Here is a 20269-nt window from a genome sequence, read left to right as displayed (position 1 = left end):
ATTTGCTACGTCGAAGGACCACTTTGAGCTGCTTTATATACATAATGTGTGATTATTTCGAGGACATGTTTGGTAATTGAAATGTAAATTTGTGTTATTTCTTAGGGACAAAATTTAAAAACTTCATTAGAGTCTCAATTGAGGTGAAAACCCAAAACAAATTAAAAAACGTACATATTCTTAAATGATAAAGTCAAAGGACCAATTTACACTATTTATGAATGTTCATAAGACTCCCAAAAAGAACTCTGAAAAGCCATAACAAATACTCTGTGATTATTTCGAGGACATGTTTGGGAATTGAAAAGCAATTTTGTACTATTTTTTTAGAGAAAAATATTATGAACTTTATTAGAGTATCAAAAGAGCTATGAATTTTTTCTTAAATTATGACGCCGAAGGACCACTTCTAGCAATTTGATATACATGTCTTCATTAGACTCTCAAAACAGCTACGAACACAAAACAAATTAAACATAGGTTCCTCCTATTCACAAATTGATCACATCGAAGGACCATTTCAATTTATTTCTTATGCCTTTTGGACGATTATTTCGAAGACAAGTTTGGGAATTGAGCTGTGAAATTTTAATCGACAAATAAAAATGATATAAAAAAAATGTTGTCACGGCGTGTTAGCGTTCAAAGCCAAACTCACAACTTCAAAGGCAGCGCAAAAAAGCGTTTGTCATGAAGAAGTACATTTCAACGGCCAAATATCCGTTAATGTATAAAAACACATTTGCATTTGAAAAACGAAAAGTTCTAGGACAGTGAAGCCATTCGACAATCGATACGTCTGAAGAGCTGCTTAACCAACAGCGAAACCAGGTAACGTAATTTGGTGACTGTGTGTCATGAAGAAGTACATTTCAACGGCCAAATATCCGTTAATGTATAAATTTGCATTTGAAAAACGAAAAGTTCTAGGACAGTGAAGCCATTCGACAATCGATACGTCTGAAGAGCTGCTTAACCAACAGCGAAACCAGGTAACGTAATTTGGTGACTGTGTGGGTTCGAGACATTGCCTTCCCTTTTTCACTTGCAAAAAGATCATTAAGCTTAACTCATTAAAAATCATTAAAAATGATCTTCAAATTTCAAAAAATAAAAAAATTATAATTATTTATTTTGTTATTTTATTTTGTCTTAGAGACAAGTGTTTAGAACTCTATATGACTATCGAAAGAACCTACCAAATTGATAATGTGGAAGGAAGGACCCCTTTAAGCTATTGTATATAAAAATTTGGGTGATTATTTCATTATTATGTTTGTGAATTAAAACAAATATTTTTATTTCATTCTTAAAGACAAAATTAAATACGTTCAATAGACTCTGTTTTATTTTTAAAGTTTATAGATCTTAAGTTTAAACAAATAAAACATTGATAATGCCGAAGGACCATTTCAAGGTACATAAAAGTCAGACAATATTTCGGGGACATGTCCTCATCTGACTTTCAAAAGAATTGTGAACCAAACGCAAATCAAATATAGGTTCCAATTCATAAGTTAAAACATCGGAAGAACATTGAAGGTACTTTTTTAAAATTGGAGCGTTTATATCAAGGACATGTTTGGGAATTGGAAGCGGTGGTATTTTCATTGACAGATTAAAAGATTAATCGTATCCTAGGGATATATGTTTAAAGCACTATTAGACTCTCAAAAGAACCTAAATAACTGCAAAAGTGGATTTATATGACTCATTCATGTAGATCTTCACAAAATCTTTGTATTGTCACCAGGGTTTCAAAGCCAGCATCTAAAAACTTTACCATTAGCTGTACACTTCAACTGCTACACAATATTGACACACACGGCTAAATAAGCAACCGAACGCATACATTTTTGCTTATTTCGGTTTTTACGCCTAATCTTTGTTTTGTTAGGCATAATCGACAACCATGCTACATATTTAGCAGTAGCTACGCTACCATTCGTCGCAGAGTTGCCAACGCAGTAATAAAAAAGATGTAATTTAATGTCAAAATGCCTCCATCATATGGTAGAACCTAAAGAATACTAATTATTATCGTTAAAAAATAAAAAATAAACGAACGAAAAAGTGGAATTATATCGTGATCTTTAATGCATTAGACTGCTAACACTGATCTGAAAAACAATTGTTTGCTGAAAACCTGGCTAAGCCGTTGAAACTTTGTTGCTTATTCTCTTTTCTGATATGCGTTGGTCATGTGTGCTGCAAAATATGAATATGCGTGTCCGATGCTATTTTATTATAGCGACAATATCAAATAGCATCAGCATCGCTAGCAATATTTTTGAGAAAATTGTTGCTACATGTTGCCGTTGTTCATTGTTACTAAACATATTTCGAAGAAATTTTAGCGGGCAAAGCTGCAAATATTCTGTGCTTTTGCTAATATGCGTGACCGATGCTATTTTATTATAGCGACAATATCAAATAGCATCAGCATCGCTAGCAATATTTTTGTGAAATTAGTTGCTACATGTTGCCGTTGTTCATTGTTACTAAAAATATTTCGAAGAAATTTTAGCGGGCAAAGCTGCAAATATTCTGTGCTTTTGCGAATATGGCGTTAGCATTTTAAACCCTGATTGTCACCTATTCTCAAACTGATGAAGACGAAGGACCTCTTAATATCAACTTAATAAGAGTCTCAAAATAACTATGAACCTAAAATATACATGATGGGAACCACCAATTCATAACTTTACCACGTCGAAGGACCATTTGCGCTATATTATATATTTATTGAGTGTTAACATTGAGGACATTTTCTTTGTTTGGAAATTTGGGAATATACGAAACGGCAAAGGTGGAATTATATAACTAGTCATGGTGATAAATAATGGAAAATTACTACAACTGCACTGCATTATCTTATTATCCAAGTTATTCTACAAATAATATTAAAAACAGGTCCATCTCGAAGGACCATTTTCAAATGTTTACCTTTACAGCTACACTAGTAGAAATTTAACTGTTACAAAAATAAGTGGGCGTGTTTTAAAATCAACATTTATGACCCTGAATCTACTGCATTGCAGTATTTCATTTGACATGTTACTTCAAAAATGGTATTAAAAAGAGGCCCATCTCGAAGGACCATTTTCAAATACACATTTTCCTTAATAGCCAACCCAGTAGACATTGAAGTGTTACCACAAAAAAAAAAGAGAAATGATTTGAAAACCAACTTTTATGCCCTTTAGTCTTAAATGTTTAGTTAACGTAATTTTACGTTTATTATTATTTTTTTCCTTATCACTTACTTTCTCAGTGACATTTCACATTGAACCCTGTTTAAGCTTAGTTAAACTATGGGTTATCTTTTATGTGTTTACCTAGTGAAAATAACAGTTTTATCACTCCACATCTTTATCATCAATCACTTAAAAGAAAATAAGGTGTACTTTTCCCTTGGGGATTAACAAAAATCTGTCACATTTGTCATTCTTTTTTATGAATTTCGAAAAGGTTATGGTCGACAATATCCAAAATGTCACCTAAACAAACTAACATTTGACATTTTTAAAGAAACCAAGAAAAAAAAGTGGAAAATAAAAAATTAGAAATGGTTTTCTTTTCATTGTTCATTTGGAGGGGTTTAATAGCCCGTTAAACATTTGTATGACAATGACAACTTTATCTTGGCATTTGATGGGAGATTGTTTACAATTTTCGTGTTGTTTTTCCCTTTTGGAATGTGAATGACTTAAGGCTCTTCTACTTATTTCTTCTTCTTCTCCATAAATAGAAAGATGATTATTTAAGAGGTACTTCTTTTTTCTTGCTCCATTTAATCCCCTTCAAAATATTTTTTCGTTAATTACATGGCAGACTCAGAAAAAACAACTCCACTTTAATGAACGGTCCAGCATTTTGAAAGGTTTTCTGGCAGCCATGCTCATTTCGGAACATTTTCGTGGCAACAAAGAACCTACTAATACTCGTTTAGAAAGAATTTTTGTTTATTTTTTATTCTCTCTTTGCCGCTCTTTTCTCATATCTTAAAAAGTTGTTGTGTTGGCCTTTGATTACTCTTTTTTTGTGTTTGTTAGTTTAGGCTTCTTATTTTTCTTTATCGTTTTACAGATACATTCTTTAACTATGCGGCAGGCAGCCAGGCAGCCATGGCCGATCATCAATAATCAAAGAAGAACAAGAAAAACAAGAAGACGAAGAAGAAGCAGGCATAGCTAAATGATTGATTACCGAAAGTGTAACAGAACATTAAGAACAAGAATCAAGTGTGCCTTTCTGCATGGATGACTAAAAACAAATTTTTACGTCGTTGTTATTATTATTTGTTATTTTTAAACATCTTTCTCTCCTTGTTTTACGAACTCTCTAGCCGATCTTGTTAGAGAATAACCAGTTCGTGTTATTGTTGTTCTTTGTTTATTTTGTTTGTTAACACAAGATTGCGTTAGAGAGGAGCTATATACAGTCACAGGTATACAATCTCAACTCAATACTCAGTGGGAGAGCAAAGGTTATGACGTCTTTTTCTTAAAAATATCAATTAAATAAAATATCAATTAATTAAGCCATTGGGAGTACGTTTACGAGAGGGAAGGAGAGGCAGAGAGTCGTAATTGACTGTTTGTGTTAACTAGTGAGTAAATAACTGGTGAAGGTGAAGAGATAACAACGTTGTTCTATGTGAAATAACAAAACAATGCCAAGCAGGGGATCTTTAGTTGGCTTAGTGTTGCCCTACAGGGACAAATATTAGGAAATTTCGTACAGATTTGAGGGGATTAAACGAATTATGAGAAGAATTTCCTGGCTTAAATTGATCTTGGAAACAAAATTAAAGCAATTTCTATGGTCTAAAGCATTTGAATACCAATACCTAAAGTTACAAATTCTAGAAAATACACAAAATCTTCCCTTTATTTCAAGTTTAGGTAAAGATAATATAACGGTTATGTGTCATGATGTAAGCCTTTTGTTCTCCTTGCCTAGACTTGGTTTATTTTCTTCAATAATTGTTCATTTGACTCTCAAAAGGGCTATGAACACACAAAAAATTAAATATTGGGGTATATTACATAACATGATAACGTCGAAGGACCACTTTAAAGTGTATTGTATACCCATTTATCGAATATTTCGACAACATTTTTGGGAAAGTTTTTGATGGAAGTAAAAATCTCTAATTCGGTCGTATATACGAAATTTTACACCTCGACATGACTATTATACATATTCGTAAATTGATAACTTCGAAGGACCACTTGAAACTATTTTATATACAAAGTGTGTGATTATTTTGACGACATGTTTGGGAATTGAAATACAAATGTTTAATTTTTTGTTAGAGACAAATATTGAGATCTTATTAGACTATAAAACGATTTTTGAACCATAAAATAATAGTAATACATAATAAAAATGGGCTGCAATGCATAAATTGATAAGGTGGAAGGACCATTCCAGGCTACGATATATTCTTATTGAACGATTATTTCGATGACATGTTTGGGAATTTGATTTTAACCCTGTCTTAGAGACGAAACTTTAGTTCTCAAACATACAGAAGAATCAACACTTATACATATTCATAAACTAAACACTTCGAAGGACCATATGAAACTTTTATATACAAATTGTGTGGTTATTTCGAGGACATGTTTGGGAATTGAAATGTAAATCTTAACAGGAACAAAGATTTGGTGATTTTGTATAGAATTGAGGGCGAAATATATAGCACATTCTAAATATACATGAAGTCGAAAGCATCTGAATACTAAACCGTACCTATACTAAGAATTTGTGCTCCACGTTGGGCGCCACCTTTTTTATGAGAACAATAAGCTGGTGTCCAACGTTGATCGCTACTTTAGTATATTACTAGGCTCATTGTTTTTATAACTAGGAATAAGAGGGTCAAAATTTGTACTCAACGTTGAGCGCCATCTCTATAATTTGCCCTACTGGCCCCACGTTGGGCGCTTAATTTTGGAATACTCGTATTATTAGAATGTGGAATGACCATTTGAAACAATATTGTATATTTATTGAATGATTATTTTGAGGACAGTATTGTAGATCGAACGAATTACGAATCAAAAGAGGGGATCTTTAACTAGGGTTGCCTAACAGGAACAAAGATTTGGTAATTTTGTATAGAAGTGAGGGGATTAATATAAAGCGTTGGCTTAAACTGATCTCAAGAGATAGATTATAGCACTTTGCAGATATGTATACCTGCAGTCTTAAGGATGTGAATACTAATCCGTATAGGCAACAGTTCTAGAAACTAATTACAAAAACTCTTCGCGGTTATTTTTAAGGCCACGTCAAAAGAATACAAGGGTTACTTGCCATGCAAACTAGCGTTCCTTATCCTATTAAGAATTTGTGCCCCACGTTGGGCGCCATATTTGTTATGAGGGTAATAAGGTGGTGTCCGACGTAGATCGCTACTTTAGTATATGATTAGTCTCGCTGTTTTTATAACTAGGAATTAATGGGTAAAAAATTGTACCCAACGTTGAACGCCATCTTTATAATTTGCCCAATTGGCCCCCGCGTGGTGTTGAAGTTGTCCTACAGGTTATATATTAAGATTTTTGTTTATTCAGGAAATTTAGGAAAACGTTGCCGTTAGGGGCTGCTGAGGAGCTAACATTTTAAAGCAACATCTGAGGAAAACAGTATTTAGACGTGCCAAGATGAGGGAAATTGGACTGAATCGTTCCATGGAACCTAAAACAGATAGTCGAACTATATTCACAGTGTTTTCAAGGCACACCCTTTGACAAATAAGAAGTCACGACAACAAATTTCAAGCTAGGAAAGTATTATTAACAAGTTTTGGGTTTTAGTTAATCTTAAGGGAAACGCTTTATGTCTCACAATGGATGACATGATGACATTGGTACCTAGGTCTCAAAAGTATGGAATGCTAATGGACAATATGGGAAATTGTCGTTAGAGGGTGCTGTGAAGTCAAAATGTTGAAGGAACATTTGATGAGAACTTTGCTTTAAACCACAAGACGAAAGAGGCATCACGGGGATCTTAACATCTAATCTACAGATGTGGCTGCTTACCTGAATGATGTCCTGCATCATCATCTTCATCCTCATCATCACCATCAGCTTCTCCGCCACCAATTCCTCCTGCCGCTGCAACTGCCGATGAACCTCCTGGACTTCGCTGCTCCTTATCCGAACACGGGCTACTACCAATACTACTATCAATATGCCTCAGGGTTTCCCCACCAGCCGACGAAAGTGTGGCATTCTCCTGGACCAACGTCTCGGTGCCCGAACAATTTGGCTCCGGAGCCAAATCAACATCCAGAATTTTAAATCGTTCCTTTATTAATTCCGGACAATTTTCAGCACGAAAATATGTATCCAATTCATCCAATGCCAAAGGGCAGACATCATATTGTAAATAGAAATCTTTACCCCAACTGCCGGAACAAAAGTTGCCACCACCCGCCGCTGTACTGCTGTTGCCGCCCGTTTGCATTTGTGTTTGATGCTGGGATGCAATGGATTTGAGCAGAGAATTGCTACGTGAAAGTTTTGTGGAATGAGCCCGCCTTATAAAGGAGAGAGACTTTTTGGCCGGTGATGTAATTTGATGGGGATGTGGTGGATAGTTTTTCCCGTTGTTGCCTCCACTGTTGCTGTTTTTCGCATTGCTGCCGTTGCCGGTGGTGGGTGGTGAAGTCAACGAATTGTCCGATGAGGAGGACATAGAATTGCCGTTACTTAATTTCGGTGTTGATTTTAGCAAAAAGAGATTCTTGGGTGGAAAGGCCGATGTTAGAATCGTGTTGCTAGATTTAACATTTTTTGTTGAAGGATCGCGATTTAAATTACACGCCTGTGAACCACCGAATTTACGATTCAAAGAAGTTACCGCCGTCGATACCGAAGACGAATTATCGTTGGGGGATTTTTTGGAATTTTTACCGTTAAGACCCGATTTTGGCGACGATGAATTTGCAGCGTTATCCAATGCCTCACCCTGCTGTAAAACAACTGAGGGCGATAAATTTTGCGGTAATGTTTTTGCTTTGACTCGCAAAATATTGGGAGAGGGTGTCGTGGATGTGGTAGTTGTTGAAGCAGCATTTATTTTTGTTGGCGTTCCTTGTTGTTGGTGTTTGCTATTCACTTGTGTTGTGGAAGCTTTTATTTTGGCGACATTGATTAGATTTTGCTCGGAGCTTTGTTGTGAGGTGGTTGACGCTGGCACGGACAAGATGTTTGTGCGAGAGCGTGACTTCATCATTTTAATGGGAGTCGAGGTATTCGTCTGCATGCGACTTATCTCTGAATCATCATCGTCGTCGTATTCATTGCAATTGCGGCTGCTATTTGTTATTAGAGAGGAATTTGCAGATAGCGGTGTCGACGGGGTGGTAGTGGTGGTGTTTGTGTTATCAAGTGCTGCTTTGTTGCTGCTGCTGGAGGTTTGTTTTGTTTTCGCCAAAGCAGCGGGAGTATTTTGTTTAGACAATGACAACGATGACGTAGATTTGCCAGGGGTTGCCAAACCACCACCCTCACTGCCTGTGCCACCACCACCGTCACTGTAACGAGAACGTGGTGCCGGTGAGGGCCATTTACCACCATTTGAGGATGTGGTACTTTTATATGAGCTTGTGGATTTCCGGGCCTCGGTGAGATGATCACCCCCAATGGAAGTTAAAGAGTTCCGGGGAGAGCTGCCATCATCGGGGGAGTTAAGGACCACACCATATCTTTTGGTTCTAGCTGTAGTTTGGGTTTGTGGTCGGGGTTTGGGCAAGGGTGTGGAATGATTTGCCGAGGTGGCAGATATGGTGGATTTGGTGGAGCTGGTAGAGCTTAGTCTATGGGTAGATGCTGTGGTATTGGATTTAGTTGAAGTCAATGTGGATGACTTGCTGTTTCTTTTGGCAGCCGAATTCATTGATGTAGTTGAGTTGGTGGAGCTCTTTTCCGGTGTGGTGGTTATGGGTGGCTTGCTGGCGCTTACTTTGTTTTTATTCATGGCTATTATAAATTCCGCAGCATCACTATCATCATCTAAATCTCCCGACAAATCATCCGCAACTCCTGTTAGACTCCAATTAAAGCCACAAGGAGGTGCCATTTTCTTGGAAGATGACGAAGAACCCTTGCGTCCACCTCCACTACCACTACGATAGCCCGATGAGGCTGTAGAGGAATTGGAAGAGGTGGTACTAAAACCCAAAGTACTGTTGGCCCTTTCAAACAGCAATGTCGTAACCTTTACGGAGGTTGAGCTGCTACGTGGTGAACCTCCACCACCACTGTTCCGGCTATTCGATGAAGAGCCTTTAAAAAGGCTCGTCGTTGACTTTTTGAGATTAATGTTGCTGGAATTTTTAAAATCCTTGCTACTAGTAGAGTGACTAGTGGTGGTTGTTGTTAGACTGGACAGGCTGCCTGAGTTGGAGCTTTTATCCACTTCGTCTTTATGGCTGGCAAATGAGTCTTCGTCCTCGTCCTCAATGACCAAGGGCACATAAAATGTAGAACGTCTACGTTGAGATTTTTCTTCTTTATCAGCAGCAGCAGAGGAGTTGGCAGCTGGCGATGAAACTGTCGTTGAAGTAGCAGAAGAGTTGTGTAGAGTAGTCAGAGAAGTATTAGAGCGATTTAGAGATGTGGTATTTTCCAAGGACTGCAACATTGTATTTTCCAAAAGCGGGAAGTTTTAAATGGATAATCCTTTTGTTAAGGATTTAAAAATTAAAAGTTTCAGGGGAGTTCTTAAAGAACAAGTTTAACATTTTTCCAATTTTTTCTTTCTTTGCACAAAAAGCCACAAAATTGCAATTTTTCGTTAGTTTTAAAAATTTTCTTTATATATTTTTTTTGTTTTTAATATGGCAACTCTTCTTCACAACACTATTTGTTTTGTTTATTTTTTTCGTAAATTCAAAACACCTTTATTTCCAACTCTTTTTGGTGTATGTATTTTGGGGTTTCGTATCGGATTTCAACAAAACTTCTTTCTTATCTTAAGAATTTAATTTCCAGCTGGCCGCATTCATTTCACACACTTTACACTTCTTTTTCTCGCGCTGCTCTTTGCCACAGCAGAACTCCAAACATGGAGCCTTAATGATGTTCCACCAAAATATAAACGACCGACATTACCGAAAACTTGTCCAACAACTTTAGAATTTCACACACGCAAGAACAAGGGGAGACGACCAAAGAAGTAGTGCATCTTTTGCTTCTGGTTTATGTGGTTTGTTGGATGTTGTTGGTATGGCACCACTATATCAACAAAACAAGTTGTTGGTATTTTTTCACTTCACAGATATTTTTCTCAAATTTTTAAAAATATTTTTAACAGATTTTTGTTTATTTCTTTAATAAAATTTATTTCTTAATATTTTTATCTTTTATTAAAATATTTAACATTTAAATACTTAAAAACAAATAAAAGAAAATATAAAAAAAAGTTTGTCACTCGCGTTTCCGTTCTATAAAACTTTAACCGTCTCTCATTCTCGCACTCAACTTCTCAACTGACAAACCATTTGCCATTGCGCCACCACTTCACTCAACTTTCAGCTAGATAAATAAACAAACGCCAGAATGCACAAGCAATCAGATAAATGGAGATAAATACTCATTAAACTGGAGAGGGAGAGAGCCAGAGTGTGAGTATGAGTATGAGAGGGAGTTTTTTTGTTTTCAAAACAAATGATCTTTTGAGTGAGGATTGCATTACGAATAGTTGCCACACAGTTGTGGAAAGATGTCAGTTTCGCTAATATTATGGATAATAAGGAAATATGTATGTTCATATTTAAAATACAGTTAGACAGATAAATGTTTGCAAAGAATGACTTAACTAAAAATAAATAAATAAATAAATAAATGTACAATTAAATTTTAAAACAGCGGTTTATTTGAATGATTTTTGGTTTTTTGTACATCTTTGTCGTTATATCTACAATTTTAATGTTTTGGTTACGACTAACTGTTTGCGATGATTGGAGTTGAAATTAAATCCTGGATATTCCAACAAATTTTGAAAAGCTCTTACATCCCTTTACAATAAAAATGTCATATATCCTGTAATGGTCAGAAAATTGTCAGTAATGCCATGAGGTGCCACATCAATAGACAGCGGAATTTTATGCAACCCCTATTTTTGGTCCGATTCATGTCAAATTTTGAGACTGGGCATATTTTTGGCTTCTGATTACATTGCAATCGAAACATGTGACATATGCAAAATTATGCAAAATGCATATATTTTTGCATATGCAAAATTTATGCATTTTACATATTTTCTTATGCAACAAATATTTCAATAATAGGTACAAAAATGTTTGTGTGTACAATTTTTCCGTTTAAAATTCTCTTCAGACAAGTCAATAAAATAGAGAAATGTATAACCAGAGCCACAACCTTCAAAATACCGATAATCGGGAGGTATCGCTCTATGGGGGCTATATAAAGGCCTGAACCTAAACCGACAAATTTTTGGTAGAAAGCTATTTACCCCCAAGGAAGACTTAATACCAAATTTCAGCTATTTCGGAGGGATATTTAGGCCACAACCTTCAAAATACCGAAAATCGGGAGGTACCGCTCTATAGGGGGCTATATGAAGACGTGGTCTTATACCGATAAATTTCAGGTGCGAAGTTTTTTACCCACATCGAAGACAAAATACCAAATTTCAGTCATTTTGGTGGGATATTGAGGAAACAACCTTCAAAATACCGAAAATCGGGAGGTACCATTCTATAGGGCTATATGAAGACGTGGACCTATACAGATAAATTTCAGGTGGAAAGTTTTATACCCCCAACGAAGACTTAATACCAAATTTCAGCCATTTCGGAGGGATATTGAGGGCACAACCTTCAAAATACCAGAAATCCGGAGGTACCGTTCTATGGTGGCTATATGAAGAGGTGGACCTATACCGACAAATTTCAGGTGGAAAGTTTTACACCCACAGCGAAGACTTAATACCAAATTTCAGCTATTTCAGAGGGATATTGAGACAACAACCTTCAAAATACCAGAAATCGAGGTACCGTTCTATGGGGGTATACCGACAAATTTAAGGTGGAAAGTTTTACACCCACAGCGAAGACTTAATACCAGATTTCAGCCATTTCAGAAGGATATTGAGACCACAACTTTCAAAATACCGAAAATCGGGAGGTACCGTTCTATGGGTGGCTATATTAAGACGTGGACCTATACCTACAAATTTCAGGTGGAAAGTTTTATACCCACATCGAAGACAAAATACCAAATTTCAGTCATTTCGGTGGGATATTGAGGAAACAACCTTCAAAATACCGAAAATCGGGAGGTACCATTCTATAGGGGCTAGATGAAGACGTGGACCTATGCGGACAGATTTCAGTTGTAAGGTTGCATACCCCTAACGAAGACTTAATACCAAATTTCAGTCATTTCGGTGGGATATTTAGACCACAAATCCTTGAATATATTTTTGCATATGGTTTTGCATATGCTCATTTTATGCAGATATGTACAAATATGCCAAAATATGCACGATATGCAGAATATGCAAAATATGCAAAAATTTCTGGGCCTAATTCGTTTTATTTTGTAATAAAATGAGTTTCTGTCTAGTCAGATTTTCTCTACGACCATCCTTACCATATATGCATTTGCATAGGATTCCGCTGTCTACACATCAATTACCAACGCCAAGTTTTTAGTAGAATTTGGGACACGATTTTAGAAGAATTAAGAACAAAGTAAGGTTCTTTTGGTTGTTTAAACACACGATTTAACCGTCACTGTCAATAACTTCGGAAAATTCAAATAAATTGCAATATAAATACTACAAAGTGGATCAATTTTGGAACATATACAGTCAACCAAAAAAGTCTACATACACCCTATAAATCTCGAGTTTAAAGGGCAGGGAAACATTTTTATGAAAATCCAAGTACATAGTTCTATTTCATATCCCTAAAATACATCAAAAATATATTCCATAATTCGAATAACGGTAAATTCTATAAAAATTAAAAATTGAGTAGGGAAAAAGTGTACATACAACCCAATGAAATATTGAGATTACCGTAAAATTTATGAAAAAAGCAATACAAATTTTACATTTTATTGCTTTATCGAACGTCTTTGGTTGTCCATAATATCTTTGTGACAAAATAGGAACATATTTGTGGGTTAGTTACCGTTATTTCAGGTCAGATTTAGCGTGTTGCTCGTTAAAATAGACCTTTGCAGATTTCTTTGAGTTTTTGAGTTTGTTACTTTATAAAACCCCAGAAAATACAGTGGAACTGATAATTTTGAGATCCTAGAGCGCTTTGAAGTTGTCCTTGTGGGCATTATATGCTCCTGAACTTCGCGAAATGTACGAATTCCTGAGTTTTCTCATAAAGTTTATAGGTTTCACAGAATTCCAAGGCGCAAATTGCATGCGGAAGTCTTGGAATTACCTTGCAATAAGCTCTTGTACAATCCTCGAGCATCCCTTGAATCAGCAATGTAAAATCATTCGACATTTATAGCGCTTTAAGTGTCCCTAACGATCATAATACGAGAGCATAGTAGCAGTGTAAATTTCATACAAATGTCATGCATTCTTTGGTGGTGCTTTTATTTTGATGCTTTGGAAACTTTAGGAAAGGGTTTGTAAAATAATGTTGTAAATTTCTGATTGAGTTAAGGTCCAAAAATTATATCAGACCTTATTACAAGGTAATTCCAAGGCTTCTGCATGTAAATTGCTCCTTGGAATGCTGTGAAAACTATAAACTTTATTAGAAAATTCAGGTATTCATATATTTAGCGAAGCTCAGAAGAATATATTATCCAGAAGAACAAATTCAAAGCACTCTGGGATCTCAAAATTATTAGTCCCAATGTATTTTCTGGAGTTTTATAAACTACCAGACTGAAAAACTCAAAGAAATATGCAAGGGTCCGCAATAACGAGCTATACGCGAAAACTGACCTTAAATAACGCTAATTAACCCACGAATATGTTCCTATTTTGTCAAGAAGATATCATAGACAACTAAAGACGTTCGATAAAGCAATAAATTGTAAAATTTGTATTGCTTATTCCATAAATTATACGGTAATCTCAATATTTCATTGGGGTGTATGTACACTTTTTCCCTATAAATTTTTTAATTCTTATAGAATTTACCGTTATTCGTATTATGGAATACATTTTTGTTGTATTTAATTTTGCTCATTAGGTATATGAAATAGAACTATGTGCTTGGATTTTCATAAACATGTTTCCTTCCCCTCAAAACTCGAAATTTATAAGGTGTATGTAGACTTTTTTGGTTGACTGTAAGTATTTACTTATTGTTGGCTTACAATCTCGAGGGAAAACAATGGAAGGTCGGTACACATTTTGATATAGCCCCCATATACCGGTACCTCCTCATTGCACAGTGGTAAAGATAAAGATTTGTGGCAAAAGGGACAAAATAGACCCCTTTTATGACTAGCATGAGGGTTAATTTATTAAGAAAAATATTCCTCGCATTCTTGTCAGTAAAGTTTCAGAAGACACCATACACCTATGTGCAAGGATTCCAAGTAATATTAACTTAAATATTTCCAAAACTGTAGAAATGGTAGAAGCTTGCACCCCTATTTTAGTGTCTTGGGTTTTTCTGTCAAAATTGATACCGATAATGCAATGCAAATAGAGGTTTCATTTCTTTTGTGACTTATATGGTTTGTTCCAGAACTGCAAGAATCTACTAATTTTCACTATATTTTCCGATAACATAAAGGAAAAAATGTTATCGTAGTAAAAAATAGTAGCTTCTTGCAGGTTCTGGAACAGAGCAATAGTGAAATTTAGAACATTTTTGTCTTTGACGCCATTCTTCTAAAATTACGTTTTGTATGAAAATTTTGCCAAAATTCAGATGAAGAACGACCATAATCCTAAAACGTGTATTTAATTTGCATATTTCTGGAGTTTAGGTAAGATATAGATTTTTGGTGTATTTTAGGACCTATAGTAAAAATTGATGGCGAGTCAATTTGTAGAATATTTTGACCTGATACGATCAACTTTTAGAAGGAGAAGGGACCAAAAAGACCCGCTTTAATGACTGTCTGAGCGTTAAGAAATACGAAAAATTAAACCAGTGACCAGAAAAACATAAAAACCCAAGGTTAGCTTTGAATCCATTCATTTTTAGAGTTTTGGCCAGGTTTTTCGTAAAATTGACAACTGTGCATTGTTTAAGGTTTTAGTCGCATTATCCAACCAAAATGCCTGAATTGTGCATGTAGGTCCACGTTTTCATATAGCCCCCATAGAACCGTCTACGCCAGGGGTGCAAAATATTTTTACAGAGAATTGTTGGTATAAGTCCACGTTTTGTAATAGCCCTCAGAACAGGCATAATTTTCACCTATAATTCTATTTCGATTTTTCTTGGAGCACAAATAAGTGAATATTTTGATTTATTTTAGAATACAGTTTAAAAATGGATGAAACATCGATAGAAACTTCCAAAAATATTGTGGAGTTTAGTTTTCGATAGGGGTATAAGACGTTACTACTGCGATTTGTGGATGTAGGTCAACATTTTGTTATACACATCGCACGATATTCGGTATTTTGATAGATTTAGCCACATATCCAACCGAAATAGCTGAAATTTGGGGTTTGGTCTTCATAATTCTTTGTGGGAATTGGTCCAGCTAGATTTTGGCAGTAGATACAAAATCAATTATACCGTACACCATAATATACGTTTATGAACGTACAATATTTAGAGGGGGAAATGAACCAAAAACATTGTTTTTATGCGATTGTAGGTCGCAATAATAATCCGATCGGAGCAACATTTTGAACAAGGCTTGGGTTTATGAAAGAGATATTGCCTGCAATTGAAGATGATTATTAGATAACATTAGCGGGTTAAATGGATCTAAACTTTTTTGTGAAAATTCTGAATGTTTTCAATGCACCACCTATGTCTTGCTTCCTGGTAGACACATTCCGGCCAATTAAGTTCTATGTATTTGAATGACTATTCCTGACCTTTAGCGGGTAAAAGTAACAAACAGATTTCTGTGAAAAAATATCCAAATTCAAGTTTTGACCCATATTTTAATTTCTGAAGAACGCCTTTTTTAAATAGAAAAGGAATCTATTCTTTCATGAAAATTACAATTACGTAGCGGTTAGATATTGGAAGTACTGACTAATAGATGTATAAGAAGGGTCCATTATGTTTTAGGTTTATGTGTAGAGACCTAAAGACCTGGATACATAACGGTTGGCTTTCTGCCTTACATTATTTCTGGTAAGAGACTAAAAGGTAAAGGGCAACCAATTTCAAATTTGGCAGTGCCGCTCTTTATTATTTTATCAGAAATAACTTAAGCAAGAATGCCATGTCTCTTATGTCCGAGGCTTTATATTTGTCTTTCATTCAATAAATTGTCGTAATCATGATAGATTGTCTATATTATAATAGATAAATTTCTTCCCTTCATTCTGTCGAGAGTTTAGCAGATCTGTTAGAAACAAGAGGAAATCAAACATTCATTTATCGAATGGAGTTGAATTTCCTTATATTCCTGATTGCTTGAAAGGTGTAACAGCTATAAAAGAAGAACTCATTATTATTAGGCTGCCTTTAATGATAATTGTTTCTACTGGGTTTGAAAGGCAAAGCTAAAATGGGGCTCTGTAGTAAGCGTACCAATAAATTTTAATGACACAGTTACATGCTTCCTAGGGCTTTCAATCAAGCACAAGTCATTCAATGATGCAAAGTGGGTCAAGCAACAAAGATTCAACATAGATAACTTAAATGTTACTTGTTATGACGAGTATCCCTGCTTTCGTTTGGGACAATTTAATAAAAGCGACCAATACTAAAAAGAACTTCTTAGCCCAAGGATATAGAAAAAACACTCAGTTACCCCAATTTCCAATTTGTGGAATTTTTCTTTTCCCATAGCTCATATATGTATATGTTTCAGTTGAACGTATTCGATGAAAAAAAAACCTGATAATAAAAGTTGTCTGATTTTTAAATGCCAAATTTGCTAAACTATCCTAATTTTTATATTTGACATGGTGAATGAATGCTAATCTTAGCTTTAATTTAGTGGTCAAATATAAAGGACATCGAGCTATCCCACTACTCAATTTTTGGACTTTTATTGTAATCGCCTTTTTAATTTTTAAGTCGACGTTGCTCATTACATGGTCTGTAATAAAATTGCATTTCATTTTATGAATTCAGAGATAAACATGAAATAACTTCACTTTACAGTCTTTAATCATAGTTTTAAAAGTATTTTCATCTTTAAATTAATACAGATTGTGTATATATTAATGGTCCAGTGTTTTCAGTTTTCTATAGGAAATAGGTTTTATGCAATTGAGGTTTATTTATGAAAATATATACCTTGATTTCGATTGTGTGACTGTAACTATTTTGGTTCAATCTCCTGGAATTTAATTTTAGTATCTCGCTAACAGAAATGTTGATGCATTAAAAGTTTGAGCACAGGAGTTGCGGAGTAGGGTATCACATAGTCGGCCCGTCGCCTCTGTAGCCTGTGATTACTTGTTAAAATTGTGCAGATCTTCTTTATCTCCAAAGCTGTTTTTATATCCACAATCCGAGGAAAATTGGTACCTTTATGCCTTATGTTATAAAGTCCAGAACCTTTATGTTATTCGATGTCGCTCTTTAGGTGCCTAGTTAGTTATTTTCTATATGATATCCACTAAAATTCTTTTAATTAAACATTTTGTAGGTTATCACATAGACGGCCCGTCCCCACTGTAGCCTGTGCATACTTGTTTAAATTATGCAGATCTTCTTTATCTCCCAAGTTGGTTTTCCATCCACAATCCGAGGAAAATTGGTACCTTGGTACAAAGTCCATAACCTTCTTATGTTATTCTATGCCGCTTTAAAGGTATATAGTTATTTAATTTCTATATGATATTTATCGTATCTTAAAAATCCTTATGAGAACTGAAAATATCCACTAACATTTTTTAAATAAAACATTTTGTACTTAGGTGACCACATTTATCAAATAATAGTTAAAACAAGAGTTCCAATGGTAACTGTTAATCATTTGTTTATTTTTAGTACAAACTGTTGAACAAAAATTTCAGGCATTTCCCCAAATCCAAGAAGTGTGACTCATAATAGTCAATTGGCAACAACAAAACCCTTGATACCGGCTAAAAAACAAACAAGATCAGATTGCTAAACGCATCTTTTGGGTTTTCTATGATCTGGCAATATCCAGGCTAGGTTGAGAGGGAGAGAGTAAAATAAAAACCACTCAAACAATCTACTCAATTCTCCAAAACAAATAAGTTGGTTTTCAAAATTTATCTTTAACTCTCTCCCCAGCAGTGTTAGTTGTTGTTGTAATGGTTGTTCACTCGACATTCTTACGTACGAGTATTTATGTATGTATGTTTGTATGAATGTAGTGTTGCGGTTAAAAGGGAATCAAACTGGGAAACATGTTTTTGTTATGCTATGGGGGATAAATAAGGGATTTTTGCACACCACAACAAAAAAAAAAAAGATAATTAAATGATGGATGGAAATGTGAAACTTACTTATGGGGGACAACTGCAAATAAAACAACACACATATGGGACATATGGGGGAGTTATACAAAAAAATGGGGGAATTTTTATGAATGAGGAATGAATTTTATAAACAAAAAATATAAAGGCTGATTATTGGCCTCATAAATAGGGAATATTTGGTTTGTTTACATTTAATCTCTAAAACGTATAGTTTTCCTGTAATCGGACCTTCTTTTGAAAATACCGGAAATTTTGAAGGGTAATATCTGTGTATTCTTACATGATAATCCCTCGGTTTTTGATGAAGAAAATGCTCTTACTGTATTCCTAACAAATCCCTAACCTTATATGAATGTATCATTTATGATTAAATTTTTAACGCATATTTAAATTTTCATCAAAAGTCGAAAATTACAAAAAAAAGTCGATTTTTCTGAACTGCTTGCGTTTTAGGCCAATCGCGTGGAAATGTATGGACCAAATGAACCTTAACATGCGTGGAATGATACACTCTAAATTATTTGTTGAATATTGCAATGAAAATCACTGTGATTTTTTGTTGATTTTTTAAAAAAGGTGTGCAATAATTAACAAATTGTGGTGCAATTTATAGAAATGCGTAATTTCAGACATAAATTATTGCAAAAATTGGATTTACAAGAGAATATGCTTAAAATTAAACACAAACTGCATCTCCACGCAAATGCCCAAAAACGCAAGCAATTCAAAAAATCGACTTTTTTGTAATTTTCGACTTTTGATGAAAATTTTAAATATGGGATAAAAAATTAATCATAAATGTTACATTCACATAAAGTCAGGGACTTGTTAGGAGTATAGTAAGAGCATTTTCTCAATCAAAAACCAAGGGATTGGCCTGGAAGAATACGCCTATATTACCCTTCAAAGTTTTCGGAACTTTAAAAAGAAGGCCCGATAGCAGGAAAACTATACGTTTTAGAGAAAAAACTTATTTTTTAAAATGCTTAAAAAGTCTCAAAAATATCATTTTCATATAAAATTTTAAGTTTTCTCGCAAAAAAAAAATCTCGGCGCTATGTGGGTTAAACACATTCAGAAATTAAGCATACATTTGCAAAAATTTACACACAAATGCGAGTAAAATTACAATAAATTGCGTTTAAAATCGCAACAAAAATGTGTAAAGTTTTAAGCACATTATGCATAAATTCTTACAACAACAAAACTGTTGAAAATTAAGCATTTTTGTGTCGCATTTTGTTGCCTATCATTATGTGTGTTCGTTTACTCAAAATTTGTACGAATTGTTACTGGATGTTGTTCGTTTACTCTACAGTACAATGCAAAAGACCTTAGCCGATTACAAGAAGTTACTGGACTTGTACAAATTTGTACAAATTGTTGAGTAAACGAACACACCTATTATCATTGTGAAATTCAACAGAATTAGAGTGTAGATAACAAACAATACTATAACAAAAAGCAAAAACCCACACAAAAATATGCGAAAATAACCGAGTTTTACGTCAATTTTTGCAACCATTTTTTGTGGCGTTTAAACGACCAGTGGCTTTATGTGGGTTAAGCAAAATTTAATGGAAGAGGTTCCATTCGATACAATGATTCCTTTAAATAATGATCCCTTTAAACTATGTCAAAGGGTTTGTGATCCGAAAATGAATAAGATCTTTTCGAGGTCAGGCTATTA

The 20269-nt window shown here is 34.7% G+C and overlaps 1 protein-coding gene across 5 annotated transcripts in view; it reads right to left on the bottom strand.

Annotated features, from left to right (window-relative positions):
* raskol (Ras GTPase-activating protein raskol) overlaps positions 1–20269 on the bottom strand; it is a 484925-nt gene that overhangs the window by 84270 nt on the left and 380386 nt on the right. Inside the window, exon 1 of one of the 5 annotated variants that reach the window (XM_073971813.1) lies at positions 7059–10518. The exons of the other annotated variants lie outside the window; for them this stretch is intronic. Coding sequence (XP_073827914.1) covers positions 7059–9666 — 2608 coding nt within the window. The 5' untranslated portion in view covers positions 9667–10518. Of the gene's footprint in view, positions 1–7058; positions 10519–20269 lie in introns of those variants that run through there. 5 annotated transcript variants of the gene reach the window in all.

The sequence above is a fragment of the Musca autumnalis genome, unplaced genomic scaffold, assembly GCF_047663935.1.
Source record: "Musca autumnalis isolate F117 unplaced genomic scaffold, ASM4766393v1 scaffold_3, whole genome shotgun sequence".
NCBI lineage: Eukaryota > Metazoa > Arthropoda > Insecta > Diptera > Muscidae > Musca > Musca autumnalis.
Note: the sequence above shows the minus strand (reverse complement) of the source record. Positions and strands in the feature narration are given on the sequence as shown.